Below are 27,984 nucleotides of genomic sequence, written 5' to 3'. Positions count from 1 at the left end.
TTAGTACTATTCATATGGGACTTTTACAGAAATAACATTTTAACACCATCTTTAATTTTACTCACACAGTTTGACTTTTGGGTACTTTTTTAAAACACTGACAGAAAATTAAAGTACTGTAATTAAGTAAAGTAGCTGAGTACTTAGTTACATCCCTTACATCTTCTAACAGTACATTTACTACATTAAATACAAATAGCGTCTTAAAACGTTTGTCAGTCTTCAGTACGAAGTATTTAAGTGCTGAAAATGTGTTTTTTTTAATGTAGTCTGGTGAGGAAGGGGTTATGTTTACAGTGGGCAGATGACGTCAGTGTCAGCTGTGCCTCGCGCATGCATTTTCCGCGTGCACGTGTGTGTGTGGATGATTCAGCAGCTCGTGCAGCTGCAGTCAGTCTCAGCGGCTCGCGCTCACAGTGAGCTAACAGGCGAAAACAAACAAACAAACACAAGGTGCTTTTATTGTGGTATTCTCGGCTAAGCTAACAGTTAGCCAACCCGTGCAGGTGAAGACACACGTCGGAGACCCCGTAGAGCTCGGAGAGGCCGGGCAGCAGCAGCGGAGAGGCCGGGCAGCAGCAGCGGAGAGGCCGGGCAGCAGCAGCGGAGCGCCGCGGAGAGCAGCGCCGTGTGTCCGCCTCACGCCTCCCTGTGGATTTTATCCGAATTTATCGGGACTTTCATCGGCCTTCGTCCGTCTCAGACGCTCTCCGGGCGGACTGAACCTCGACACATCCCGCCTGACATCCAGCTGCTCTCATTCAACCGTCCGACTCCGACATTTCCGCATTTTGACGTCTGATGCTTCGTCCCCGCGGCAGGTGAGTCCCCCCGCGCACTGACACCAGACACACAATGTGAATTTAACACACCTGCGTTCACTTCCACAGATATATGAACACAGATGACGTTATGTACGTGACCCGTCACTGATATTACAGGTGTGGGAGCCTCCTAACAGCGAGCTATCCGCCCGTGAACGAGGGCTGAAGGTGCTTCTGTCACAGCAGACCCTCACTGCGCAGGAGAATTATCGGTAATGAGCTCAAAGACACGTTAAGGCTCATAGCTGCATTACCGTATTACATACATTAAAGGAGCACTCTGTTTCAGGGGAGGAGACGTTAATGAGCAGATAAAGATCTTCACTAAAAACAAACTGTCTTTGTTTTCATGACTGAACAAACCAGCTGACTTTAAAGGGGTTTTACCTTGTTTATATGTGGCGGACCCTGCCACCTCCCTAGCTTCAAACAGTGTGTCCGGGACCTTGTTTTCCTCTGAGAACAGCTCGTTCATTCACTTACTGTAAATATTACAATGAGATTGATTTACTGTGTGGAAATCAGAGCCACACGGGATTTTAGTGTATAAGTTTATATCAAACACATACAGTTTTACTACCAGTATATATTTAAATCAGAAAGGAGAACTAATGCTATTTTAATGAAACGTGTATAAAGAAAGAGGAATATTTACTTTCCTCTCTGCGTTTCATTTGGAGAAAACTGAGATTAAATGATCAGCAGTCAATGTTTCTGTAGTTTAGAGTCTCAGGTCGCAGGTTCGACTCCCCGGCTCCTCTGACCTCATGTTCCAAGTATCCTTGAGCAAGACACTGAACCCTTCGAGTTGTAGGTCGACTGGAAAAGTGCAGCAGTGAATGCACCACAGATGCATCCAGATATCTTTGTGTCATCTGTACCAAACGTAGCTTCACATTACATGTTTATTATATCTGGTGGCAGACGGGAAAGACGGTCGTGTTTTTGGTGAACAAACCAGCATTTTAAGCCTCAGCGTGATGTTTTGACACTGACCAAGTGGTTTCTGTTCCTGAAGCTAACCAGAGCGTCACAGCGCTGGAGGAGACGAGAGAGAAACAGAAAGTTCAACCCAAACAAACGTAAAGAAGTTGCGACATAAAGAAACGTTAAGTTTGAACTGATCTCAGAATTCCACTTACATTTTGTTCTGGTGACTGTTCCACTAATTTTAAGAAATCAGTTTTTATTTAATTCAGCAGCAGATTCATCAGTAATGAAAATAATAAGATAATAAAGGTTAGAGGCAGAGATAATACATGAAAAATAAGAGAAAGAGGAAGAGAAACTCTGTGGGAATTTCTGCCACATCATATGAAATGAAAAGTGAATATTATGAAAATAAAATACATGTTCAGTGTCACCATGGAAACATATATATATTTATCAAAGCTAACAGTTTGTGTTGGACTGGCAGAGCTGGTCTGTTTGTGGTCGTCCGGTTCGGTTCTTTATGAAAACATGTTTCCTTCATGGAGCAACTTAAATTAATTAGCTAATGAAACGTGAAGACAGTTAAAAATGTCCGTCACAAGTTCCCACAGCTCAAGATGACGTCTTTAAATGTCCGACTAACAGTCCAGAACCCAAAGATAATAAACCTGGAGTCATATTTAAACAGAGGCGAGCAGAATAGTTGAAATGCTTCCAGACTGACGGAGACGGACTGAGGAATGTTCTGGAGGCTCACGGCTGTTCCAGTGGATCCACATTTCTCACGTCTTCAACCCACATTATTTACATTCTTCAGGTCCACTTGGTTCCATTCATTCTGCTATTTAACACGTTGGGTCGTATTGTTTTGGCTCTTCTGGTTCTGCATGTTCTGTCATATTGTTCTTCGGCTCCACTGGTTGAGTTCTCCAGTTGTTCTGTCCCACAGGTTCTGACGTCTAGTTCTGCGGTGATGTTGTCCGGATGTTTGGTTCTGTCCTCCACATCCGGAGCTCCACTGGCTCTGTTCTCCAACTTCGCTCCAATTGTTCCAGGTTCTGTCCTCCAGTTGCTGGTTCTGTCATTCAGTTCTTTGTTGTGGAGGTTTTGGTCTTACGCTTCTTGTTTCTTTTTGTCGTGTTCTTCAGGTTCTGTTGTTTTTACAGTGATGTCCTCTGGGTCTCTGGTTCTGTCCTTTACATCTTGAGCTCCACTGGCTCTGTTCTTGAATGATTTTGTTCTGCAGGCTCGGTTCTGTAGTTGTTTTGTTCAGCAGGTTTTGCCCTCTAGTTGCGGGTTCTGTCCTCTGGTTGTTCTGCGGGTCACTTGTGTCTCACTTGGTTCCACCTGCAGTGTGTTCTCTGACAGCAGGAGAACAGAAGCTGCAGTTGATGTGGTGTCAGTCCGGAGGGAACCCGCTGACTCTGTGACCGATCTGTTTGGGTCCATTACAGTCTGGCAGGCGTCCAGTCGGGTCTGTCCATCTGTCTCCCTCCGATGTTTCCACTCGGCTGGACCAACTTTCTTTTCTTTTGTCTGTTCCGTTCCTCAACAGAGAACCAGAAATAAGAACAACTTAAACATGTTTTACTTGTTTTATATCGTTCCTCTGTTCTGAACTGAACCCGTCTTCAGTAGATAGATGGATCCAGACCGTGATGCAGGCCTTGTGTAGACCGGGCCGAGCCTTTGGATGGGACCGTCCCTCCCTGGTAATAAACACAAGGACAGAGGCAGTTTGGGTCCGGCTGATGAAAATTTAATTCTGCAGGCTGTTAGGAACCAAAACACCACATGTGCTGAATAATGTATATATAAAGTCTGCAGGCGGAGAATGAATTTAACTTTACTCTGTATTATTTCTGTCAGATCACAAAACAACCGTGAACGTTTTGTCCTCCAGCAACAGTCGGTTAAATAACTAAAGTCAGTCTGCCAGTAATCAGCAAGTTATAATAAATTAAAGTCAGAGTTACAACAATAAACATGTTTATTCCTGCTTTCGTTCTTTGTCCTAAAAAAATCTAAACAAATAACACTCAAGCTGATGAATGGATTATCAAAGTATCGGGGGATTAATTTAATAATTGATCATCAATCGTGTGCAGCGATTGTCACATAGAAACAGACTCTGTGATGCTGCTGTCGGGCTTCGACCCGACGTTGTGCTCAGGCCTCATTAAGTCTCTGTGGTTTATTAGTGAGGAGCTCTTAACGACCCCACTTTAAAGCACAATCATCAGTTAGCTTCCTGGCTAACGATCGCAGCCTCTCTCTCTCTGTTCTGCTGCTGACTCTTTGCTTTAACGACAACCTCTCTGACTTCTCCTCTCCTCCATCACTGAATCTCTCTCTCAGCTGCTGATTCACTCCTTTCCTCTCAGCCGCTGACTCGTCCTCTTCTTCCTCCTCCTCCTCTTCTTCCTCCTCTCCGTCTCTCTTGACCTTTCTCTTTACGACTCTTTGTTTGCTCTCTGGTCTTTTGTCCTGCTGGGTTCAGTTGGTAGGCTGTACGTGTGGAATTTCATTTATTCGCTGTCAAGAAAGAGAGAAACATCCAGCATGTCGTGAATGAATACATGTCTCCTTTCAAGGATTTATTGATGCGAGAGCTCACTGTTATTTTAACGGTCGACCCAGAAGTTAGCATCGTCCTGGTTCCCTCGACAGAAAACCTGTTTAGGATTTTTCTGTTGTTTTTTGGGTTGTTGTAGAAAACAAGTTACAATCTTCAGTTGTGGACTCTCCTCCAGTCCTCTCTGTGAGTTTATTCTATATCTGATAGATAATTGATGCCCTCTCCCTCCCTCTCTCTCCTTTATGATGATGGATTCTGAAAGGCAGGAAATGTTTGGTGAATCTTTCCATCTCTCTGACTGGGTGGTGACTGTCTGCAGTGTTTCCTCACTGTGATCAGATCAGCCGAGCTGCTCGTGTTGTTGTTGGGTCATTAGTGCTGAGACGTTTCCAGAAAGACCTTTGGAAGAGGTCCAGTATACTGTACTACTTATGATACGATTTATATTACGATACAGCCATTCTGCAATAATCGATACATTGCAAGACGATCATATATCGATACATCACGACATCTTTCTAACTGAAGAATACAAAATGTCCGTAAAAAGGTAAAGTGCAGGATTTCTTTATTTATTCACTGCGATTTGGTTTCTCATTCACAGAATTTTGACTCAAGCTGAGATGAAACACTGAACAAAAAGTGTATAAAGTCTGAGTGCTGTCGTAGTGCGTCTTTACAAACACACTGACTGTTACCTGTGAGTGTCACATAAACACAAAGTCCAAACTGTAAGAAAACAGCACGTTTTTCCAGCCTGTAAATTAAATATACAGAACTATAGAACCATGAAAACAAACGGTCAAAAAAATACAAATTTCTTTCTAAAAGACACATATAAATCTACATATTTTAGTGCTTTGCAAGTATAACCGACATGTAAACCTGTATACATTTTATGCTTAACAAACGTGCTTCTGTCATTAATCTATAGGAGTTTAAACACATTGAACACAGCGCCTATTAGCTGGAGAACACAATGAGTCCACATCACATAGTCTTCAGTGGTCCAAGTTCAAATTTAATAACACTTTTACTGCAAATGAATACTCAACACATTTAAGAGAAAATATTCAGCCTGCTGGACAAAAACATGATATTTTATGACCTGCTTGAGTGTAACAGGAGCAAGAACTAATTAAAGTTCTTTATTTCCTTATTTACATTACCTTTGTTCACATAAAGTAGTCAAAAACAAGTCCATCCGAAGAGCAGAATGCATAAAACTAAATCAGTTAGCATAATTTCCAAGTTAAGGGCTTTAAAAGCTGATACAAACTAGATATTACTGGATTTTGAATGTGATTGGCTACACAATGCATCAATCATCCGGAGGCTGCCGTGTGATTGGCTCAGGGGAGAGAAGGAGGAAGAGAGAATGGGTCGCTTGTTTAATTGATCTGTCATTGGCTGTTCTGCACAAATTAGCTGTCAATCAAACAGCTGCGCTCTCTGGATCTCCAGTGCAGAGAGACGATGGCGTCTGCTGGGAAATGTCACCCAGGAGTACGCTTGTTTATTACTGAGAGTGCTTGATGAGCATTATGTCAGAATAAGATACTAATTGATCTGATCAAAGAATCAGTGAGCGACTCCCAATGTTTACTGTGTGTCAAACCTCAGCACTTCTTGTCTTTCACTGGGAAAGACTGTGAGGTAAGACAGGTGTACCAGTTTCCTCGGCTGCGTCAGGATTTAGGCTGTATTTAACCAGCACTCATGTGCAGTTATAAACATAGTTTTGGGCTGTTGGATGGTGAAACAAGCTGCTTATTAGCTGCAGTAGCTGTTTGCAGAAGTAGGTCTCCTGGCTGGTTGGATGAAGGTTGGCGGATTAGCAGAGCTGAGTGCAGGGCAGTGCAGAGAAAGAGCTGCTTTGTGGCAGATTAATGATGGTGGGGGAGTTTCTGAGAGAGTGGAGGTCCACAGCTCCCAGCACAACAGGGATGTTGTCCATGCCAAGTTGCTATGAAACCAGGAGGGTAGATGGGGGGGAGGGTACCGAGACGAGGGGCTCTGAAAGGCTCCCGGGCAACACGGGACGCCTTCAACTGCTGCAGCTCAGCTCATGTGGTCGAGACGAAGAGCCGAGTTCAGCTTTGTGATCAAGTTCTCTTACAACAAACAGAATATTTGCTATTATTTAAGCCTTATTTATCACAGTATTTAACCCATTAAGACATTAAGACCTCAGGTGTTAAAAATATTCTCTAAAAGCTTTATTTCTCCGCCTCTGGAGCAGATAGAACCTGGAAGTGAAAATCAGTTAAGAGCTTTAGACTTTGGCTTTAATTTAGATTCTATTAAGAGTCATTGCCTTTGCTCTAATGTTCATTAATCATTAACGAACCACAATGCATTTCTTCAGTCACATGTCTGGAAAGTGACGGCATCATCTAAAGAACACGCTCACTCACATCTGGCTTTAAAAGCTCTAAATGTATTTATGTACACGCTAACGCTGCGTCCGGTCCTGAAGGTAAACACACACACAGACGCACAAAAATGCAAAGTTCATAACGATCAGCTGTTTGTTGTTGGTGGAGGTGAAGCGGTGACGTCAGACTCAGACTGTAGTCTGTCTGTCTGTCTGTGGGCGAAGCTTGTTCAGGCGTGTGTGAGGAGAGTGTGTGTGTGTGTGTGTGTGTGTGTGTGTGTGAGAGAGGAGGGTGTGTGTGTTTCTTGGTTTAATGCCCAACAAGACAGGGCATTCATGCTGTGTGTGTCATATCTGGCCTGAAGCTGTTAAAGTGTGTGTGTGTGTGTGTGTGTGTGTGTGTGTGTGTGTGTGTGTGTGTGTGTGTGTGTGTTGCAGCCTCACACACACACACACACACACACACACACACTGCAGCCTCAGTTAGTTATTAGTTGTTTTACACACATAGGCACAAAAATGAGTCGGATCAGAGTAAGTTCGGGAATTTCTAATACAAAACCTTGCAAATGATGAATATTTGAAACCATTTTCGATAAACTGGGGAAACAATGGTGCAGCATCGGGCTGTTGGATATGTTTTTGATATATAATATCATGGACATGTCATGATACATGATGTAAATGTCAATATTTTGAAATCTCCTCAAGGCACTGCATTAGTTTGACCACGCAGACTCGACTCTGATGTCGATGTTGCAACATTATTTTTTTTTTCAGACAAAACCACAGTCGTGTGAACTATTCAGAAGTCGTGACACGTCCCTGATTGTAAGGATGACCCTCAACTAATGATGACGCAGAGATACAAAATATAGAAATTAACACACCGATTCAGCTGGATTAGATGAACACAATCAACAGAAACAGTGAAGCAGCTGGTTTGTAACAACATCCAAAATCTAAGACAATATATAGTCTCATATCCAGATAATATCTCACATATCAAGGGCATTAAATATTTGATTTCTATTAAAATATAAGTGTAACAAGACCAAAACATCACAACAGCAGCGGAGAGCAGCACAAAGACGACATTCTGATAATAAAGCGGGGGTTTCCTCTCCGAGGGTCTCCGGGCAGATTACAGCAGCCTGCGTTTCCTTTTCTGTCTGACTGGATATTTAGGCTAACGGTGAGCGTGTGGACATCAGGCCGGGAGGAAAACCTGTCCTCATGCTCCACAGATCAAATATCCTCCCCGGCATGATGACGCGCTCAGTCTGCCCGACGCCCCGACACACCCAGCGTCCGGCCGGCAGCCATGATTAATGCAAACAGCGGCTAAATGTGTCCGTTCTATTTTGATGAGGAGTCGTCCTGACTGAGGGTGTCAGTCCTCCACTGTGGTGATGACGATGATGTTTAAATGCAGAGCAGAGTGATTTAGATTTCAGAGCCTGTTGATTGATGACAGCCTGCTTTACTCTTCATGTGTTTATTGATGAATCATTTCTTCAACCTGTTTGCTGACAGTACTTATTGATACGCGCTGTACAGAAAGTCACATGACAGATTTGTGAGGCCGACACGATTAGCAATCAAAATTAAGGTCATAATGATCATAACGCTGTTCACACATGACTTTTATTGATGAGGATATTTCTGTAAAGCTGCTCACAGTACAGGAAACACTTGTTGTGCTTTCCATAATAATGGTACAAGAATTAGAAATATAAGTGCGCCTTAAATTCACAATTATTTTCAGGCCTTGTGTGGACAAAGCCTTAAAATCATGTATCTGAACTGTGATCAGCAAAATATACTTTACTTCAGTGTTTACATTTTGTACTACTGACATTATCTACTCAACTACAAGTGCCTTTAGTTCGCAGTTGAAGATATAACGTGCAACATTTCTGTATTTAAATGTCTTAAAACGACTCCACCTTTGTTCTTTATGTGGTTGCGTTGTGTTCTCACATCATCCCAAGTGTTTCCAACAATGTTCAAACCAGAGAGTCCACGAGTTTCTTTCAGGTAACGATGCGTTTCAATTGGTTGCCTGTTGCTTCCAGGAGAGAGTCAGAAGGTGAGAAACAAGACTAAAACTTTAAAACGTTGTCTCGTCTGTGAACATGTCACGCTACTTCACGACTTTAAGTTAAACTACGTCTGTTGTTGAGGGACTCGTAGTCACATAAATACAAACTGGACTTAATGATTTGAGTATTAAATATAGAGAATCGTGGAGAAGGAATCATGTTGCTGAGATGTGTACAGCTGGTTGGAGCACGCTGGCAGAGCTTAACGACACTTTGATACTGCAGCAGAGCTCAGTTAATGTTTGTGATGATGGTTGGAGATGTTCGGTGGTTGGGAGGCCACTCGATCAGGCTCTTACGTCTCTGAACTGCAGTTTGAACAAGAAGGACTGAGGGAACGAGACTACAGCTCAGTAATGAAGGCAGGGAGGAAAGGAAGGAGGAGGAGGAGGAGGTTATGTTACTCTGCCCTCTGCCAAGAATATCTCTGTCCTCTGTGATCAGCATGTAGAGAGACTGAAACCACAGAAGGCCCAGAGGAGGAAAACAAGGACATGATGGGAGGAGGAGGAGGAGGAGGAGGAGGAGGAGGAGCCTCATCATAGATCAGAGGTGTGAACAGCAGATGAGGAGCATCACTTCACTCTGCCTGACTTTAAATCACCTCTTCCTCTTCTACCCATAATGCCTTGCTGTTGGGAGTTGTTGTGCAGGATTTATAGAGTTTATTTGCGCTCTGTGAGACCAGATGTAAAGATTAGAGCCGATTCACTGAACCGTCACTGGAAATAAAATCCTCACATGATGATCAGCTGTTTCCTGTCTGCATGATCATCATTGCACGGCCGATGTGAGCTGACATGACAGAACAATTACAACCTGCCCGATGGAAAGAACTCCCTGACGACCTCTCTCCATGTTGTCTCCTGGTTTGTTTACCTCCAGCCTCGGTTCACTTCCACGCGTGACGTAGCCGCTGACGGCTGCTGTTTGTTATTGAACTCTTGAATCTGGATTATTTGAGGTGTGATGGTCCAACAGTGTCTAACATGTGAACAGGACTTGTGTGTGTTTTTAACCGGACGCCTTCTCTCGGTTGTGTTGTGACGCGGACCGAGTGCAGCAGCAGCCGATCAGGTTTCTATTGATTCATTTATCATTGAGCGACGGTGGAAGATGATCCCGGGCTGCAGACCTTTGGCCTGTGAGCGTTGTTATTGTCACTGCTGAGAGATCCTCTTACATTTCCAACACACAGACCAGGAAGCAGCTCTGAACTGGAAGGTGTGTGTGTGTGTGTGCCTCCGTCCTCAGCATGGGGACAGATGAGATTAATGGAGTCCAGTCCGGTGGGCTCAGGCCCGACCATCTGTTGTGTCGCTGGTCCATCTGTGAGCGCTGCTCTGGCTGCTTTTGGCCTTTTCTCAGTCTGAGAGTGTGAAAGAAATCTGAGGTGACACGCCGCTGACAGACTCACCTGAGAGTCTGGAGCCTTTCTATGAGGAGACAGGAGCATCTGTCAGGTGACAATGAGACTGTCTCACCTGGAGAATCAGCCCTGAGTGTCACATTGTCCTGTTTATATCATCTTTATCTGCAGCGTGCACACGCTAACAAATCTGAGTGAAGCAGGGACGAGCTCTCTGTTCACCAGGCTGAATTATTAAAGAGCGTCGTGTCAGTTAGCATTGACGTTATCGGTCCTGCTGTTGTTGAGAGATGTTCCAGAATATTCTCATTAGAATAGAATATGGTGTCTTTATTGTCACTGCACAGTGTGCAGCGAACTGTCAGTGCAGCAAACAGGAAGTACACAGACGACTCAACACACAGTGTAACACGGAGGGTTCAGGTGCCGGGTTTCTTCATTCTCTGTCTGACCTGCAAAGCTCTTAATTTTAGTGTGTTAGAATAATGATGAAAAAGGTGGAGAGCAACGTCCTCAGTGCTGCAGGATCCGCAGTGAAATGATTTGTCCAGACTGAAATAAGAACTTTGTCTCCGAACAGAACGACCTGAAGATTATTGCTTTAAAACTCTTCAGTCTGGCTCTCGATGTGCAGTGACTCAGATTTCCCGACCTCGACTGATTTCATTTCCCACGATGACCTCAGACTGACGTGATCACCGGTCGCAGCAGAGCTCTCGAAGCCTCCACCTGCTGTTTGTACTCATCAACCAATCAGATAGCTGCTTCCTCTGTTAGCCAGTTAGCTCCTCTGTATGTTTCCAACAGTGCATGAGGTCATTGATCAGCTCCGGTCTGTACGTGGCTCTACAGGCTCATTGATCGATGGTCTGACAGACTGAGAGGGAGATATGGCTGCATATCAACATGGCCGCCTGCAGCAGCAGCAGCAGCTGTATTCAGCTTCAGCACAGAGACACGATTCAAACAGGAAACCCAACAGCTGATTAGTGTCGTTACAGATTAATCTGCAGATTATCGTCATGATTGTTGAATCTAAAAAATCTCAAACAAATCAAAAACCCAAAGACGACTCTTTCAGTGAGAAAGGAGAAGGAAAAGAAGCAAAACCTCACGTTTAAAGTTTCTATGAAGTCAAGTTTTATTATCATTATTATCAGTTTATCTATCATAACATATTACTCTGACACCAGTATCAGGCCCGACAGTGGCCGAAGATTAAATCACTTTGTGGTTGTTCTGAGTGGAATTATCTGTCCAACAAACTCAAACACGTAACAATGCAGAAACAAAATCAAATCTTTTTGTATTTTGAATAACTTGTACTACGATTAAATAAATGTTTCTTATAATCCCAAATACTTTTTGATTCATTCGTTCCCGTCTCTGATTATCAGCCAAGTGATTTTAAATCAGTTAAATTCTTAACGCAGATTAATCAATGAACGATTCATCGTTACCCTCCTGAATCAGGACGTCCAGGATTCAGAGGAAAGCCAATAAAAACTGATCACACATCAGATATTTGAGTTTTTGGTTTGGTTTTGGATTTAGTTGCCAACAAAAAACATGTTGAAACATGAACTTCATTTAGATTCAGTCTCTCTGTAACCTTAATATGTAAACATTTCTCCTTTGTATTTCTTCCCTGACCTCCTTCTCCTCTCTTTATCTCCAGTCCTCCTCCTCCTCCTCCTCCTCTTCCTCCTCCTCCTCTTTCTCTTCCTCTTCTTCTTTGCATTAGCCTGTTGTTATCCCCACATCTTCCTCCTCCTCCTCTTCCTCCTCCTCCTCCTCCTCCTCCTCTTCTTCTTCTTCTTTGCATTAGCCTGTTGTTATCCCCACATCTTCCTCCTCCTCCTCTTCCTCCTCCTCCTCCTCCTCCTCCTCCTCCTCCTCTTCTTCTTCTTCTTTGCATTAGCCTGTTGTTATCCCCACATCTTCCTCCTCCTCTTCTTCTTCTTTGCATTAGCCTGTTGTTATCCCCACATCCTCCTCCTCCTCCTCCTCCTCCTCCTCCTTCTCCTCTCTTTATCTCAGTCCTCCTCCTCCTCTTCCTCTTCCTCTTCTTCTTTGCATTAGCCTGTTGTTATCCCCACATCTTCCTCCTCCTCCTCCTCTTCCTCTTCTTCTTCTTCTTTGCATTAGCCTGTTGTTATCCCCACATCTTCCTCCTCTTCGTCTGCTGAACATCAGTCACACACTGGCTTATCGATGTCCTCATGCTCTACTTCTCCGCTCACTGAGCTGAGAGGAATCGAGCGCCGTCAGCTAGAAAAGGTCAACTGCTTCCATCTGCGTCCTCATATTTCACTTTTCACTTAGAGTGCAAACAAGGATTTATAAAGCACAATGCATACATACAAACTATGAATCTATATTAGAAATTACAGTGAAAAGCATCTTCAATTACCGACGTGCGAACAGAATTCTTTATTTCTGAAACGGTGACTTCTTTTAAACCAAAACCTGTTTTTATTCCAAGGTGTTATTTTACATATAATCCATAAATGTTTCTTACAGTTTGGAGCATGATTTAATTAATTTAAAGATAAACATCTGCCAGTGCAGACACAATAAATACTCGTCCTCTTCTTTCAATTATAGTGTTTTATTTCTCCAGAGAACCGACAGAGTCGAGAAGAATGAAGGTATTGTTACAGCACTGGGACAAAATCACAAGATCTCCGTTTACAGCTGCAGCTATCGATTATTTTGGTAATCAGACGTGAAATATTGCGATCTAAACAGTCCATAAGATAAAGTTCCAGATGACAAAACACTGAGTGAAGTTTATGATGATGAATTCAGTTATTGTGGAAACGTTTCAGCGCTAACGATTTAGAGAAAAGATGAAGTGATTACAGGGTCGGTCGACGCGCTTTGTAGCTGTCATGTTTCTTCTTCTTCTGTTTCTTCTTCTTCTGCTGGTTTGCGTCTGCAGTGTCTCTCATGATGATTGTTTTTAGTTTCCTGTTGTTTTATTGGTCACAGCTTTTATTTCATCACCGCTTCAGGCCGTTAAAGCGCTGCGTGTCATGTCAGTAATCACAGTGAAGCGTTTTCTTATCCATTAAACAAATGCAGGGAGTTTTTACACCTGTGTGTCGTCCATCAGCTCAAATGGACTCTCTGGCTCTCGGCCAAAGACGAAGAGCTTCAGCGTTCGGTGAGACAGGAAGTGACACACACACAAATTAGACTGCAGCTGAGACATGAAGCGTTAAAGATCCCTGCGGGGAAACAAGAACTTTATCAACCTTTAACAATCAATTCTCTTTCGTTGTTTCTTATCTTCCTGCAGTCAGTCGGACACACGTGGTGACGCGTTGACCTCAGTGACCTCAGTGACCTCCTGCCTCCAGCTCACAAGTTCAAAGAGACGCCACGTTGTCCGACGTGCCTGAACGTGACCTTTAACCCTCAAACCTCCCGTCATGTGTGCGTTCACACACTTTATCTGACACGTGTCTCCGCTCTGTTGGAACATCAGTAGGGCTGTTCTGTAGTTTATGGAATGATAAGATTTATGATTTTTGATTAGCAAGACCATCAGCTGCGTGTCAGACGAGTCCAGGAAAGAACAGAACCTTTAAACCTCCCAGCAGTGTTGAATGTACATGTGGCTAAAACACACTTAATATTCACAATATGTGCAAACTGTGTGTTTAAAGGCAGATGTCGAAAAAGTAATTCTAATATTGACGTATATATCTGCACACGTTCTTTGTAATGATCCCTCAGATGTCGTCATCACACTCTGCTGATCTGTAACAGACGCAGGATGTTATATATGATATTTTGTCTCCAGCTGCATTAAGACGAGATGGAAGAGCGATTATTGGGGCGGATATTCTGTGTTTTCCGACCATCATTATGTGTGATTTTTCTGTCAGATTGCTGATGAAATAAACTAATTTAATGATGCACATGATGTCCCGCCCACAACTTTCATTAATCCGTCCCTCCAGGATTTCACTGACTTGTTCTGTGATTGTTGCGACCTGAATTGCCTGATTTTGCAGCAGCTTTTCTACAAAATTGCTGAATTTCTTACTTCTTTTAAATAAAGTTCAATACCTACAGCAGCTTTAGATGAAACAGCCTCTGTCACAGAGATTTGTCTCGCCTGGTGTCCACGTGATTTACAGCAACGAGGTGTTTGATGTCGTTATACACCGTGTAAAAAAGTTTATCTCCACTTCCGTGCAGAACATCAGGGACTTGTTTTTACGCTCGTAGTTAACTGTGAGACGTCTGCCGAGCACATGTCCACATCTTAAACTCTGGAAACAGGGAAGTGAGTTCACTGAAGTCCGTTCATGACGTGAGCAAATAGAACCGCTGTGATTGGTGGAAATAGTGGAGCCATGTGGATTTTTGGTCATATTTTGCAGGAAAGTTGGACTGAATTTGCGTGAACTGTTGCAATCGCGACATCCTGGAGAGATTAACAGCCTGTAAACACTGAGTAATCTGAATCTGTAAAGTAACTAGTAACTAAATGTATCAAATAAATGTCGCGGAGAGGAAGAATGAAGTCGCAGCGAATGGAATTACTCAAACATGGACTTAAGAGTCAGATTTATTTCACTGGTCGTTGGAAATTCTGGCACAAAGATTTACATTTTTACTGCAAATGAATTCCAGTTTTCAGTCTTCTTGATTTCTAATAATCGCTGTTGGAAAGTTTTCTTGTTCTGTCTCATGGAAGCAACGCTGCCGATGAAGCGTGCACAGAAAGAATATATTTATTCCAAGCAGAGAGAAACGATCAGAATAAGCGTTGACATGTTTGATATTTTCGAAGGTTTCCAGCGCTCTTCTTCCTCGGAGGTGTTTGCATGAACATCAGGCTGCTTGTAAACTTCTGTCCGGGTGTTTTGAGGCTGTGATGACTGTTTCTGCTTCTGCTTCTCGGCCTGTGACGGCGACGCAGCAGTGGGGAAGTTATGAGTCAGCTTAATGCAGCATCTTTAACACTTTATGACTTTATCTGTCTGATGGGAAAATGTTCCAGCAAACACAGTGAGACAAGCGTTTGTTTCAAGACGAGGACTCACTTTGTGTATCTGCATCGGCGTCTTGTTGGTTTTATATAATATATATGATCTCAGAAACACTTGAGGACATGCGGATGATCGTCGATGATGTTTTGGCCTTTCTGTTTCCCTCACGCTGAAATCACAAGGTGTTCAGCCGTCAGGCTTCGCTGTCTTGTGTCGGAGATAAACACATCAGCTGTTTCACTTTAGCGTCCGAGGGAAGCTTGTGACGCTCCGGTTAGTGAAGGTATGGTGGCCTTGGGCGGACAAGTGACTGAGGAGGCTTCTGTTGGTTCTTTATATCATTTATTCCAACATCAGCACCATGTGTTCAGACTGCAGGGCGAGAGACGAGGAGAGAGAGAGGAAAGGAAGGTCGCTACGAGGACCGACTCACTTTAACTCGTTCTTTAATTAAATAATTCAGGTTATGTTGGTGTCACAATGCTCTAAATCATCATTCGATTGGACTTTTGACTTCTTTTCAGCACCGACGGCTATGCAGTTTGTTTTGACTTTTATGTCCTGACGGGTGTCCTTTACATGAGGTGCACTTGAACGCAGCATGGCGTCCCAGTCGGTGTGTGTCGTCTTTAACCTTGATTTTACAGACTCATCACAGTAAAACGATTTTCTGAACTCACCAGACTGTTCTAATACTTTCCTGTACACACCTGATCATTATCTTCACATGACTGATGATTATTGATCAGTAGTCTCAGTTCCAATAGGACTATTTTTTGTGTGTGTCTCTGTTTTTGCTGCTGTAAGAATGCAGATGTCCTCGTTGTGGGTATTTGCTCCAAAATACTGGGAAATATTTCAGTCTGAGCATTTATTATGCATTTAGTGGAATTAAGAATATCAGGATATGTGTTGTGTTACATGTGATATTGATAGTTTCTAGTTAAATGTTCTCCTCATGTACTTCTGCTCTCAGAGAAAGTGAGCGTTGAGTATCAAACACAGACCAGAAACAGGCCGGCCTTGTTTTTAAACTCCTGCCTCAGGGTTTGTTTCCTGTCTCACCTCCGTGTGTGTGTGTGTGTGTGTGTGTCTGTGTCTGTGTGTGTGTGTGTGTGTGTGTGTGTGTGTGTGTGTGTGTGTGTCTGTGTCTGTGTGTGTGTGTGTGTGTGTGTGTGTGTGTGTGTGTGTGTGAGCTTCAGGATGTGCTGGGTGTGTGTTGCATAACGTGATATGTCTGATTACTATCTGTCGTTTGCTGTTGGAGGTGACGGGACGGCTGATTGTTTTTATTATGGGCGTGGTGTCTGTGTGAGAGAGAGAAAGAGAGAAGTGGTTAATGGTTAGTGGTTAGCACACACACACACACACACACACACACACAGACACACACAGACATGCCTGAACTCGGCCTGCAGCGTTGAAGGTGCAGATCCGTCCACGTGTTTCGGCTGCTAATCGCAGGTCGTGTTGGAACTGCTCGCTGGATTTTTCCACTGACTCAGCAGCTGAATGTTAATTATTTTCTGTAGGTGTGTTAGAAACCTCTCTATGTTACAGTTCATCTCAGCAGTTACTGATAATCATGTCGATGCAGATTATTTTAGTTAAACAGACACAAAACTGAATTCTGTGTTGTTGCTGACGGTGAACAGTTGAGCTGCAACAGTTCGAGCTAAAGAAAACAACGTGATTGTTTCAGGATTTGCAGTCGATTAGTGGTGAAAATAACTGACAGATGAATTGATCAGCCTCTCTTGTCTGCTTCCTCTCCAGCTCCTCTTGCTCAGTGTCTCCATGGTGAAGTGGGCGGGGTCTGATGTCAGCCCCTGCTCTCGACAACCCTCCCGTCATGCCCACCATGGTTTCTAGGCTCCCCAAGTTCGGCTCGTGTCCCAAACCCATCCCGCCTTTGAGCAGCAATCAGACCGGTCCGGCTGCCGCTGCAAGCACTTGCACCTTCACCAGCACCGCCGCCACTAGCACCCGCCTCACCAACGGGTTCTACCACCACCCGGGCCCAGCGGGGGTCAACAGCAGTTTAACCGCACCCCCCACCTCTGGGAAGCAGAATGGATTCATCAGAGCGCCGATTTCTTATTCCATGAAATGGAGGAAAGAAAATGAGCCTGTGGAGGACGGAGGGGCCGACGGAGAGACGGAGCCGAGGAGAGGAAAGGGCGGGAATGTCGGGCATCAGTATTATTCTCAACGGCAGCAGGGATCATCGTTGGTTTCTCTGCGAGACGCTAAGAAGCCAACCACGTCGTCTGCAGGAAAGGGGCGTGGGCTCAGCCATCCTGTGACGTCCTCATCCTCGCCATCGCCGCAGTCCAGCCCCAGAACGCTTCCCGTCTCTAAAAGTGGATCACACGGTTCCAAACTCAGCCAAACTTCATTCGGGCTAACCAACGGCACAAAACAGGCCCTCGGCGGTCTTTCTGGGACTAAACCACGGAGCAGTTCTCTGAGGCAGCCTCAGAGCTTCATCCGCTCTGGTGGTTCCAGGCCAGGTTCTGGTCCTGGATCTCGTTCTGGTTCCCCTCTCCAGAACAAACCGCAGGCCAGCCGCTCCCTCTCCAGCGACAGCCTCGGGTCCGCTCCGTCCGTCCCGCTGACTGAAAGCGATCGTCTGCGGTCACGTAGCCTCACCCAGGTCCGACGGCAGCCCTCCCCCACCCTCACCCCTTCATCCACCTCCTCCTCCGTCTCTCGCAGCTCCGCTGTCCCCCGATCCCCCGGTCCAGCTCCACCCAGAGGAAACCTGTCAAAACCCCCTGAGGGAGGAGGTGGTGGGGTCAAAGTTCAAAGTTCTGCTGTTCCAGGGAGATCCCTCATGCCGCCCTCTGCCTTAAAGAAGCCCCTCCTACCCAGCCTTGGCTCCGCCTCTAAGCCCAGTGGCATCAGCTATAAACTGTCCCGCCCGTCACTCAACAAGCCGTCCCGCCCGCTGCGAGTGACCCCAGCCAGCGTGTCAGGAGGCGACCCGGAGGGGAACCGAGGCCCGCCAGGACGGAGGAACTCTGTCGAGACGCTGTCGACCACAGAGACCAGCCCAGGTCTGAGATCACCTCTAATCTCTAATCACAATCTCATCCTGTCTCTTCTCTGACATCCCATCAAATCTAATCTCAGATGTTTCATCTCTTAATATTATTTTATTTCATCTACATTCCTTCAACAGATCTCATATTTTGTGTTTAGTCTCTGTAATCTCATCGGTTTCCTTCTGACGTTTCTAATCTCTGGTTTTGTTTCATCTCCTCCGTCCTCACAATCAGAAAGTTCCCCAGACGCTCCAGAGACGGAGGGGCTGACGGCGGAGGCCGTGTCCCATGGAGAGCTGTCGATTGTCGGGGAGACGCTGGAGGACATGTCCCTGTCCTCCAACTCGTCCCTGGACAGAAATGACACCAGTCAGGAGTACATGGACGACTTCGACAACCTCGGTGAGACGGCAGGGACGGACGCTTCGGTTCTGCTTTTTAAGATCCGTACGGAGGGTTTAGGAGTTTAATCTGTGAGTTTACTTCATCGCGTCTCCTTCACATGATAACTGAGAATATTCTCGATCATAGGAAACGGAGGCGTTGGCATTCTGCTCCTCTCCTCTAAAAACGAAGAAGACGACTCAGGGCTCGACCAATCGTGCGCCAGGTTTGATGATGACAAGGTGGCTGTGAACGGCGTCGCCAAGGCAGCAGGACTGTGTTTCCTGGACGACGGTGTGGACTGGGCCAGCATGAGACTCGGCGGTGAGTTTAATGTCACGTTCGGGTCGAGAAACGCTCTCTGAACAAGTTCTGAAAGTTTCTGTCTGTGTCCAGGTGAGCGAGGGGAGCACCGGCTGACCCGACTCCCCCATCGGAGAAAGTCCAGTCAGCCGGACTACCACGACCAGGTACCAGCACACAGCAGATCAATACACAGTTTGATGGAAGTGTAACTGATCGATAACATTCAGTCGATCATTATTTAAACTCTCCCAAACTACAAAATACTGTAAAGTGTTATTAGTCTCATGTAGTTGTTCCATTTTTAGAGACCTTCCTCTGATTTCTTGGTTAATCAATGGAATATTTGATGGAACTCAATTACTAAGACAATCAATACCTTCAGCTCTAATAACGACTCTCTGACTGAGTGCCAGCGGAGTTCATGCAGCCGCTGTAATTCACAAGAGAAACAGACAACGGGGTTATTAGTTGATTAATTAAGGACCACCAGCGAGGTAAAAATGATCTGTAGAAAAGAGCAGGAAGCTGATCCAGCTGTTAACCAATCAGAAGCCAGGACTGGCTGCAGATACAGTCGTGATAAAACTAGTTTATTTATTAAACCAAAATGTAATCGAACACTTACAACAGAGGTTTGTAAAGTGACATTAGAACAAAAGAAAAGCAGAGTTTTTCAAGACGTTTCCTCTAAATTTTATTTCATGTCAGAAAATTCATCAACATTCTTCTTTTTTGCAAATTAAGTGACATAATCTGAACTTTCTTTGTCTCAGAACAGGCACATTAAATAAATCTGGAAATGAGCAGAATGTAATTTCACTGCTCAGTTATGGTTATAAACACTTCTGTGGCTTCTTGTTTTGATTGGTGCCTCCTGAACGTGGTGTGATGTGACAGACGACGTCATTAAAATGATGTAATGTAACCACGAGGAGCGTCCTGATACTTGACTCACAGTTACAGGTGCAGCAGGTGTGGTTGACTCCACCCTCAGACGGTTACAACAGTGACACATCGGCCGCGTCGGTTCCCAGCGTTTCTAACCTCCATCAGGTGCTTCGTCACCAAACGGCTTCTTAACGAGCATCAAACAGAAGCGAAGCAGCGATTGTGATTTGAGTCCGCAGGAAATATCTCGATGATGAATCCATGTTCAGTCTTTCTGTTTACTTTGATGATTAGAAAAGAAAAAGCTCAAAGTATTTCTGCTCATCGCTCTGCTGAATAAAAAACTAAAACTCACGTCGTGTCTGAAGGAACAGATTTATAAAAGAGTAGAAGAAGAATCTGTTGTGTCACGTTTGCGTCACTGTCTCACGTTTCCTGTCAGCGACATAAATAGAACTTCCTCTCCGTCCTTTTCCAGGGCGGTTCGTCTCTGGACCTGTCCCCCTCAGACAGCTGTGGGTCCGGGGGAACTTACATGTGGGACGAGGAGGGCCTGGAGCCGCTGGGGGGCGCCGCCACGACCGCCTCCATCAACTCCAACGGAAACACCACCCATCACATCGGGAGCTTCGACTCCGACCTCAACAGCATCGTGAGTAGAGATGAATGAGAGTTTATTGATATAACAGCATTGATTCTGTTTATCAGCCCAGATTCTTTATTGATTCTAGATCAGTCAGTCGGCTTACGCAAGTTTTCAGTATCGTTTTAAAGACTGTTGTCATCTTTCTTTGCGACATGAAGCCACGCTTTGACCCGTTTCTTCCTCTCTGATATGAATCCTTCTTCTTCTGCACGGTCCAACCCGCATCGACACATGAGTTTGGTTTTATTTTTAAATGTGCAGCAGTCAGAAAAACCTGCGTGCATTGATAAAAGATTGATCATATCGTGACATAACAGACGGACGGACGTCGTCTGTAGTTTCAGATCATATAAAACAGGATCATGTACGTAACTCACAGCCAGTTTGGGGCCACATGCAGATCGATCACGTGACTCGATCCGTCAGCTGACCGTTTGAAAGTGATCAGATTAATTGTTGTTGTCAGTGTGAGCAGCTGAATATACTCAGAGACAAAAGGACGAGGTGGAGAGGAGAGTTTAATATTCCTGCAGCATCGTCCGGCCTCTCCGTCCTACATGGGAGACAGTTTTTGGCTTCAGCTGAAAACGGGTCGTCTGGCAGCCTGGAAACAAGAACGTGAACAGGAAACGGGCAGAAACAGGCAGAAAGAGCGTCGCTCATGAAGCTGAATGTCAGAACGTTGCAGCTGTTTTTTATTTGGAACCTGTTGCACATTTTTCTAACTAGTCTGAACTCGAGTCCGAACTGTAAACTCAGAGCTGCTCCTGCTTCTGTGACCGTCTCACTAACCCACACAGTAGCACCTGAATGCACCACAGGAAGTCCCAGATGTCTGATTTTTCCAACCAGCACTTGAACCACGTCTACTGATTCTTTTAATATTAACTGAAGTGTGTGTAAACCTGCAGATTCAGGCTGCAGTTAACAGGTGTTTAATGATGAGAAGTCTTATTATTGATATTCACAGATCAAGATCAGGAAGTCCTCAGTGAATTCTCTTCTTCTTTATGTATAACTGGTTGAAGTTTAAAAAACCGACACAGAAGAATCGCAGCTAATTCTCAAACTAAAACACACAGTTCATCTAATGACAGGACAGAAATGCTCCGCTGGAAAACTGCAATTTAACCTCGTGTTTCTCAGAGAAATAATCACCTTTTTATCCCTAAACTGAGTCGGTGTGTTTCTTCTCCGTGTCCTCAGTCAGGCGAACTGAATCACAGCTGAAGATAAATGTTCTTCTAGACTCAGACGGAGGTCGGCCATGTTTAAAGGAGCAGTCTGTAGTTTTGGGAATGAAGACAAAGATGATTTTTTTTTTTTACCCCCCCCCCCCTTAGCTTCAAACTGTGTTCTGGGACCTTATTTTATTAGTTTATTCACGTATGGAAAGAGTTTGTATTATGACTGAATTAATATTGTTAGTGCTCAGACTCCCTCTCCCCTTTTTAAATCATAAACCTGCATCAGGCTCATTATCAGGACAGTTGAAGTGTGAATAAAGTCCTCTGGCGCCCTCGTGTGTCGGCTGTGTGAATCACAGAGTTCTCTGCTGTGAGTCAGTTCACACTGATATTCAATGTTTTACACTTTAATGTTGTTACTTTAACTTTTAACTGTCATTAAATGAAGAAACAAACAACACTTGTATTTAACATAATTAATTTTTGATGTGTAGATCTAGGCAGGTGCACGGCTAACCGAGCTAACTAGCTAACAGCAGCTACAGCTAGCAGCAGTTAGCAGTCACATTTATAAATCTCCCAGATCTGACATGAATGTCAAACGCTGTCTTGTTCCAGCTTCTTCTTCACAAACTGTGACAGAGCTCCAACTCTCTGTTTTTAATCATCATTCTCCAGCCTGGTTTGTTGATTGGAGCTCTTTGATTAGTCAGCTGATGACAGCAGAGTGAGGACGGGTGAGTCGTTTCATCGTCAGTCGCCTCAGTTATTACTGTTCTCCACCGTTAATACACCTCCTGGATGATGTGGAGGCTGCTAACGAGCTCTCTGCCTTAATGTGCCCCTCGTGTTAACGAGCTGTGGGTCCTACAGAGTGATTGACCCTAATGAGCTGTGGGCCTTAATGATCTGAGGACGTTAACGAGTTCTGAAGTGATGTGTGAAGTCGTGTACTGTACACACCTGACTGTACCTGATCCCGTCCGTCACTATCAGCAGCTGAGACGGTTGTTGACGTGAGGCGACATTAATGATGTTTGAAACGAGCAGCAGGGGTCAGTGTTGATCTGTGTGATCATCGATTAGTTCAGAGGACAGAGCGAAGAGGAGGAGGTGAGGAGGAGGAGAGGAAGAGCTCAGAACAGATGAGAGGGAGGAGAAGATGAGGAGACAGAAGATCAGAGCAGGAGGTGAGGAAGAGGAGGAAGAGGACGAAGACGAGTCCTGGATTTTAACTGCTGTTGTCCGGCTGAGATGCAGCTGATCAGTGTGTAATGAGGTGACTGGACGAGTCAGAACATGAGACGGGACACGGTTCTGTTTGTCCACCACAGGAACAGGAAGGAAGGAAGGAAGAAGGAAGGACGAAGGAAGGACGAAGGAAAAGAAGGCAAAAAAGGAAGGAAGAAAAGGAAGAAGGAAGGAAAGGAAAAAGGAAAAGAAGGAAGGAAGGAAAGAAAGGAAAAGAAGGAAGGAAGGAATAAAGAGAGAGAAGGAAGGAAACAGACACGGGAGCGGTTTTGGGTGAGATAAAAGATGGAGGTTCATGAGAGAGAAGAAAACATGGAGGAGAGGAGGAGAAGAGAGGAGTGATGAGAGACGAGGGGGAGGAAAAGTTTGGAGGAGGGCAAAATAACGGGAGAGAAGTAAAGAAGAAGAGAGAAGGTGATAGGAAAGGAAAGAGGAGATGAGGACGGATGGAGAGTAAGGAGAGCTGAAGCCCCGCCCCTTCCTGTTCCCCTCATGGATCTTATTGGTCAAACCTTTGTCTGGTAGTGAGACAGATAAAGTATTGATCCTGTTTGAACTGTGTCATGAATCTCACACATGATGTTTGTCAGATTATCATCAAACTAATTAAATATCAGCCCGAGAGAATCCGTCATTATGAAGACGCCTCAGTGTCGTTAGTGATGTCGTCTCCTCACGTAAACACTGTAGAGCTTTTTGGATTATCTGGTTTAGAGAAATACAACATCACTAACAGCAGGAATAATGATGCTGCTGAAGTGAAAGTTGTTAAGTTTCCAGATACATCTGAACTGAATCGCTCTCTCTTCTCCACAACAAGTCTTTGATCGGCTGTTGATCGGCGGCCCGAACAGATCGTCTCCTCATTATGAACGAAGGTCTTTATGTTTTTCATCAGCGTCTGGTCGAAGCTCCCTCCGTCCTTCATGCTGTCGCTGCTGTTTCACAGAGAAAGAGCAGATTGTTTTTACGCCCAGTTTGTGTTTTTGCTCAGGGATTTTTATTTAGAGCAAAGGCAAAAAGAGCCGCGCTGTGTGTGTCTCAGTGTCGGATTCACCTTGGATGGAAAAAATTAAATCCATCATCTGTTCCTCTTGTAGTTTTACATCATCGATCGGTGAATTTTGATTTTCTAATGTTGGTATTCCTGCATTTCTACATTGTAGAACGAGTGAGTTTGCCTCCAACAGAAAGGACGTCCAAAACACCTCGAACACACCACGACTGGTCGCTAGCTTAAAAGCTAACCGCTATCGTACACTGTGCAGAAACACAAACTGTAAATAAAGACAGCTGCAAGATCAGGGATGATCAATGAGTGGAACCTCTCTGGATTGTTCCCCTGAGACTGTATATATATATTAAATAATTGTTTAGCTTCAACACGTGTGGATCGAGGTAGATGATGGTTCAGTTTAGCGTATGAAACAGTGTCGTAGCTTCAGGTGAGCTGATGGTTCTGCTCTGTTTCGTCGAAGGTTTCGTCCTGCTGAATGTTGGCGGCTCTTGAAGCTCTCGCTCTGTATGTGAGGTGACATCGGCTCTGAAGTGTTTAAGGATTAAGAACATACAAATATGACACAGTGAACTAAAGACCATGTGTCTCTGTCCTCCTGTATCTGTCAGGACATCTTGAACAACCTGGACTCTTGTGATCTGGATGATGACGACCTCATGCTGGATTCAGACGCTCTAGAAGAAGCGTCACTGCACAGCGGTAAGTTTGTGAATATCTCGCCCTTTTTAATTAAACTCTCACAACATTTTGTCTTTACTAACCAGTCTCGTCACGCTGCGGTTTGAATCCTGCAGATGGAGACGGGATTGCACACATGGCTCAGTGGAGGATGAGGCAACTCTGCTGGGGAACGCAGGACGTCCACAATGACAATGAAAGGTGAGAGAAGCTGCTTTTTCATTTGTAGAACCGGGTCTACGTGGTTCTGCACTGGAGTGAGCACCCAGGAAATATTACGAAAGTTTTCAAGAGATTGCAAACTCTTTACGAGTGAAATGCATGTAGAAATATTCAGAATTTTAATTCTTATTTTAGCAGAAAACACTCAACATGGAGACCTTCATGTTTCCCAATTACACTGTTGGAACTCTGCCGAAGCTTAAACTTACAGTTGCTAAAGTGAAGGTCAGAAAAGGGTCGTCGAAATTTGTAGAGATGTGAAAAAAGGTCATAAAGGCAACAGATTGTCTTTTGCTTCTTTGTTTGGAAGCATGAATTTGTTGGTTTGTGCCCGATTATAAAAAGGTCGACTCATTAAAGAAACTGAAAGTTCGGTGAGCTCTGTGGAGCTCGAGGGGAAGTCAAAGGGTCAATTTAATCAATACGCTCTTTTTCTGTCATCATATAATATTCTGAACTCAGAAAAACAAACGAACGAACAGGATGTTGCCTTCACCTCTGCTGTGTGGGAGAGTAAATTAATGATGTGTAGCTTTAAGCTGGATGTAAATATTAAATAGTCAAACACAACTGCAGATCATTAAATCTCATTAAAGATCATTAAAGCTCTCAGTAGAATTAAAATGGAGTCAGTGCAGATTTCCATCCATGTTTGTTTGGAGGCTGACCTGCACTCACAGTTAGCATCCAGCAGTCATGTGATAGCTGTCAGAAATCCAAAGTGTTTTACTGTAAAACTCGTCGGAGCGTTCACAACAGTTTCCTTCTGTTGTTGCGGCAAAACATGAATTCAATGAGGCACGTTTATTTGTAAAGAGTCTTTGAACACCTTTATTTCTGACTAATTACTTCTTAATACCCACTTTCATAGACCTGCTTTCATGTGAAGTCGCCTGTTGTCAATTAGTTTGTCCGTGAGAATCGTGTCGTGAGAATCTGACAGCTCGACTTGACACATATCAAAATGTCTGAGATGAAGAGATGTACAACGAGCATTTTGGGTCGTGAAGAAGAATTGTAGCGATGGTGAAGGAATGAATTAAAGGTTGTGTTACTGAGCTAACAGTGGTGGTGAACGTGAAGACGGTCAGTCCCTGTAATGATTCCATCGTTGTCTCAGTGATTTCCAGTGCTACAAACTGACGGAGGATCCTGGGAACAAGAGGACCGACACGACCCGGGACAGTGACCTCATCCTGGACCTCTGTCCTTCAAGGTGATTCAGACGTCTTCACGGTCACACTAACATATGTTAAAATGTGTAAAATATGTTATTTACACCCTTTTTTAAGATGAAACCTTCACTGTAGCTCGTCTGCACATCGAGGGGTGTTTGATGTGTCACACTTGCCCTGATGGACTGTAACGATGTCCAGTCTGATATTCATCTTCATCCAGACGCTTTAAGTTTAGCCGCTGCAGTAAAGATTTAGTTTTTAAAAGGGTGTAAATCAAGTCTCCAGCTACTTGAGTTGTTTGTCAGAATGCTGCAACTCTGTTTTACTGTAAAGGTGGTTTAGATCTTTACAGTGTTTCAAGCCGGTCCCTGAACGCAGCAGACCGGTTGTCAGCCACCAGACGTGGATGTGTAACTGTGAGCTCTTCTCCTCAGCTCCTCCTGCCTGTCTCCTGGTTCCCCTGGTCTGGGTGTTGATGTGGAGGAGCTGGCTGAAGACTGTTCAGCTGTCAAGTCACAGCTGGAGTACCTGCAGAGGTTACTGCTTCAGGTGAGGAGGAGGAGGAGGGGGGGGGAGGAGGAGAGGAGGAGGAGGAGGAGGAGGAGGAGGAGGAGGCACCTGCTCTGTTAGTGACACCTTAAGATGATCTAGAGCATGACTGTTTCCAAAGCTGTTTAAAAGTCTCACAAGTCAAAATACAAAAGCTTTTAAAGTTCTTGTAAAGGTACTTATGTTCTGTCGTGTTCCTGACTCGTGATCTTACACACAGTAAATGTTTTTCAGGAGGAGGACGCGGACGAGGACACTCTGACCACAGACACTCTGGGTCCTGAAGCTAACGAGTCCCACAGCTCCGACACACAGGTCAGTAAACAGAAAGGTTGATCCTCCCTCACAAGTGATCGAATGATGCAGTTTATGTTGAGCGAGCGATAAAGCTAAAGCCAAGCAATCAGTATCGACATCCTGACGAAGACGTCTACGTACTGTGTTCCAGAGAAGTCTACTGAAGTTAGCATGCTAACAGCTAGCTGCTAACAGCCCTGTGTAGCTCAGCGGTGACAGTCTGACAGCCTGTAGCTTCAGCTGGAGATGTAAAAGTTCACTAATGAGTCTCATAAGTCATCAACATAAACTGTGATGAAATATTCTGACTCCTGTTTTCATTATAAACAGAAAAATACAAACGTCTGAATTCAAGTTTCTCACTGACTGAACAAAAACGAGTTTAATTGCCTCGTTAACTCGTCGTCAAAACACTTCATCCAGACTGAGGTTTGTTGTGTTGTCTTGTGTGTGTGTGTGTGTGTGTGTGTGCGTGTGTGTGTGTGTGTGTGTGTGTGTGTGTTCAGGTGCAGGCTCTCCTGCAGGAGGTGCAGCAGCTCAGAGAGGAGCTGAGGAGTCGAGACCAGACCATCGCACAGCTCACCCTGCAGCTGGTCAGTGTCTCTCTGCCCTCGTTACGACGCCGGCGTGTTGATGTACCACCCGTTGTTAACGAGCGGCCATGTTTTTTTTCCTCCTGAGCAGTCTGTTCCCGCGGCGACCACCAGGTGTCGTTGCCAGGAGACGACACCGAGGATGGATCGACACACACAGACGAGTGTGACGGAGAGAGAGAGCGTCGCCTCGCAGACGCCCTGGAGAGAGCACACTGTGAGCACACGCACACACACACACACACACACACACACACACACACACACACACACATAGAGAGAGACAAACACACACACACACACACACACACACACTTCACAACATTTAGCAGTAAACTACCAGCTGTGATGAAGAACAACAACAACCCTGAAACATTGAGAAAATAAACAGGAAGCGGAGAATAGAAGCTGTTTGTCGCAGTAATGAAGGTGAAGGAGTTTCTGTTTGTCACATCAGTGAAACACACTTTATATATTATGACTCAAAATAAGTGAAAATCTTTTGACTCCAGCTTTTAAACTGTGAACATCTCCTGGTTTCTCTC

The 27,984-nt window shown here is 44.6% G+C and overlaps 1 protein-coding gene across 1 annotated transcript in view; it reads left to right on the top strand.

Annotated features, from left to right (window-relative positions):
* The first annotated feature begins 358 nt into the window (after positions 1 to 358).
* LOC115571472 (serine-rich coiled-coil domain-containing protein 2-like) overlaps positions 359 to 27,984 on the top strand; it is a 37,594-nt gene continuing 9,968 nt past the window's right edge. Inside the window, exons 1-13 of the mRNA XM_030400910.1 lie at positions 359 to 821; positions 16,972 to 18,254; positions 18,477 to 18,644; positions 18,774 to 18,950; positions 19,023 to 19,096; positions 20,299 to 20,472; positions 24,531 to 24,621; positions 24,717 to 24,801; positions 25,943 to 26,038; positions 26,435 to 26,549; positions 26,784 to 26,864; positions 27,353 to 27,439; positions 27,531 to 27,656. Coding sequence (XP_030256770.1) covers positions 17,015 to 18,254; positions 18,477 to 18,644; positions 18,774 to 18,950; positions 19,023 to 19,096; positions 20,299 to 20,472; positions 24,531 to 24,621; positions 24,717 to 24,801; positions 25,943 to 26,038; positions 26,435 to 26,549; positions 26,784 to 26,864; positions 27,353 to 27,439; positions 27,531 to 27,656 — 2,514 coding nt within the window. The 5' untranslated portion in view covers positions 359 to 821; positions 16,972 to 17,014. The remainder of the gene's footprint in view (positions 822 to 16,971; positions 18,255 to 18,476; positions 18,645 to 18,773; positions 18,951 to 19,022; positions 19,097 to 20,298; positions 20,473 to 24,530; positions 24,622 to 24,716; positions 24,802 to 25,942; positions 26,039 to 26,434; positions 26,550 to 26,783; positions 26,865 to 27,352; positions 27,440 to 27,530; positions 27,657 to 27,984) is intronic.

This window comes from Sparus aurata, chromosome 20 (assembly GCF_900880675.1).
Source record: "Sparus aurata chromosome 20, fSpaAur1.1, whole genome shotgun sequence".
Taxonomy (NCBI): Eukaryota; Metazoa; Chordata; class Actinopteri; order Spariformes; family Sparidae; genus Sparus; species Sparus aurata.
Note: the sequence above shows the minus strand (reverse complement) of the source record. Positions and strands in the feature narration are given on the sequence as shown.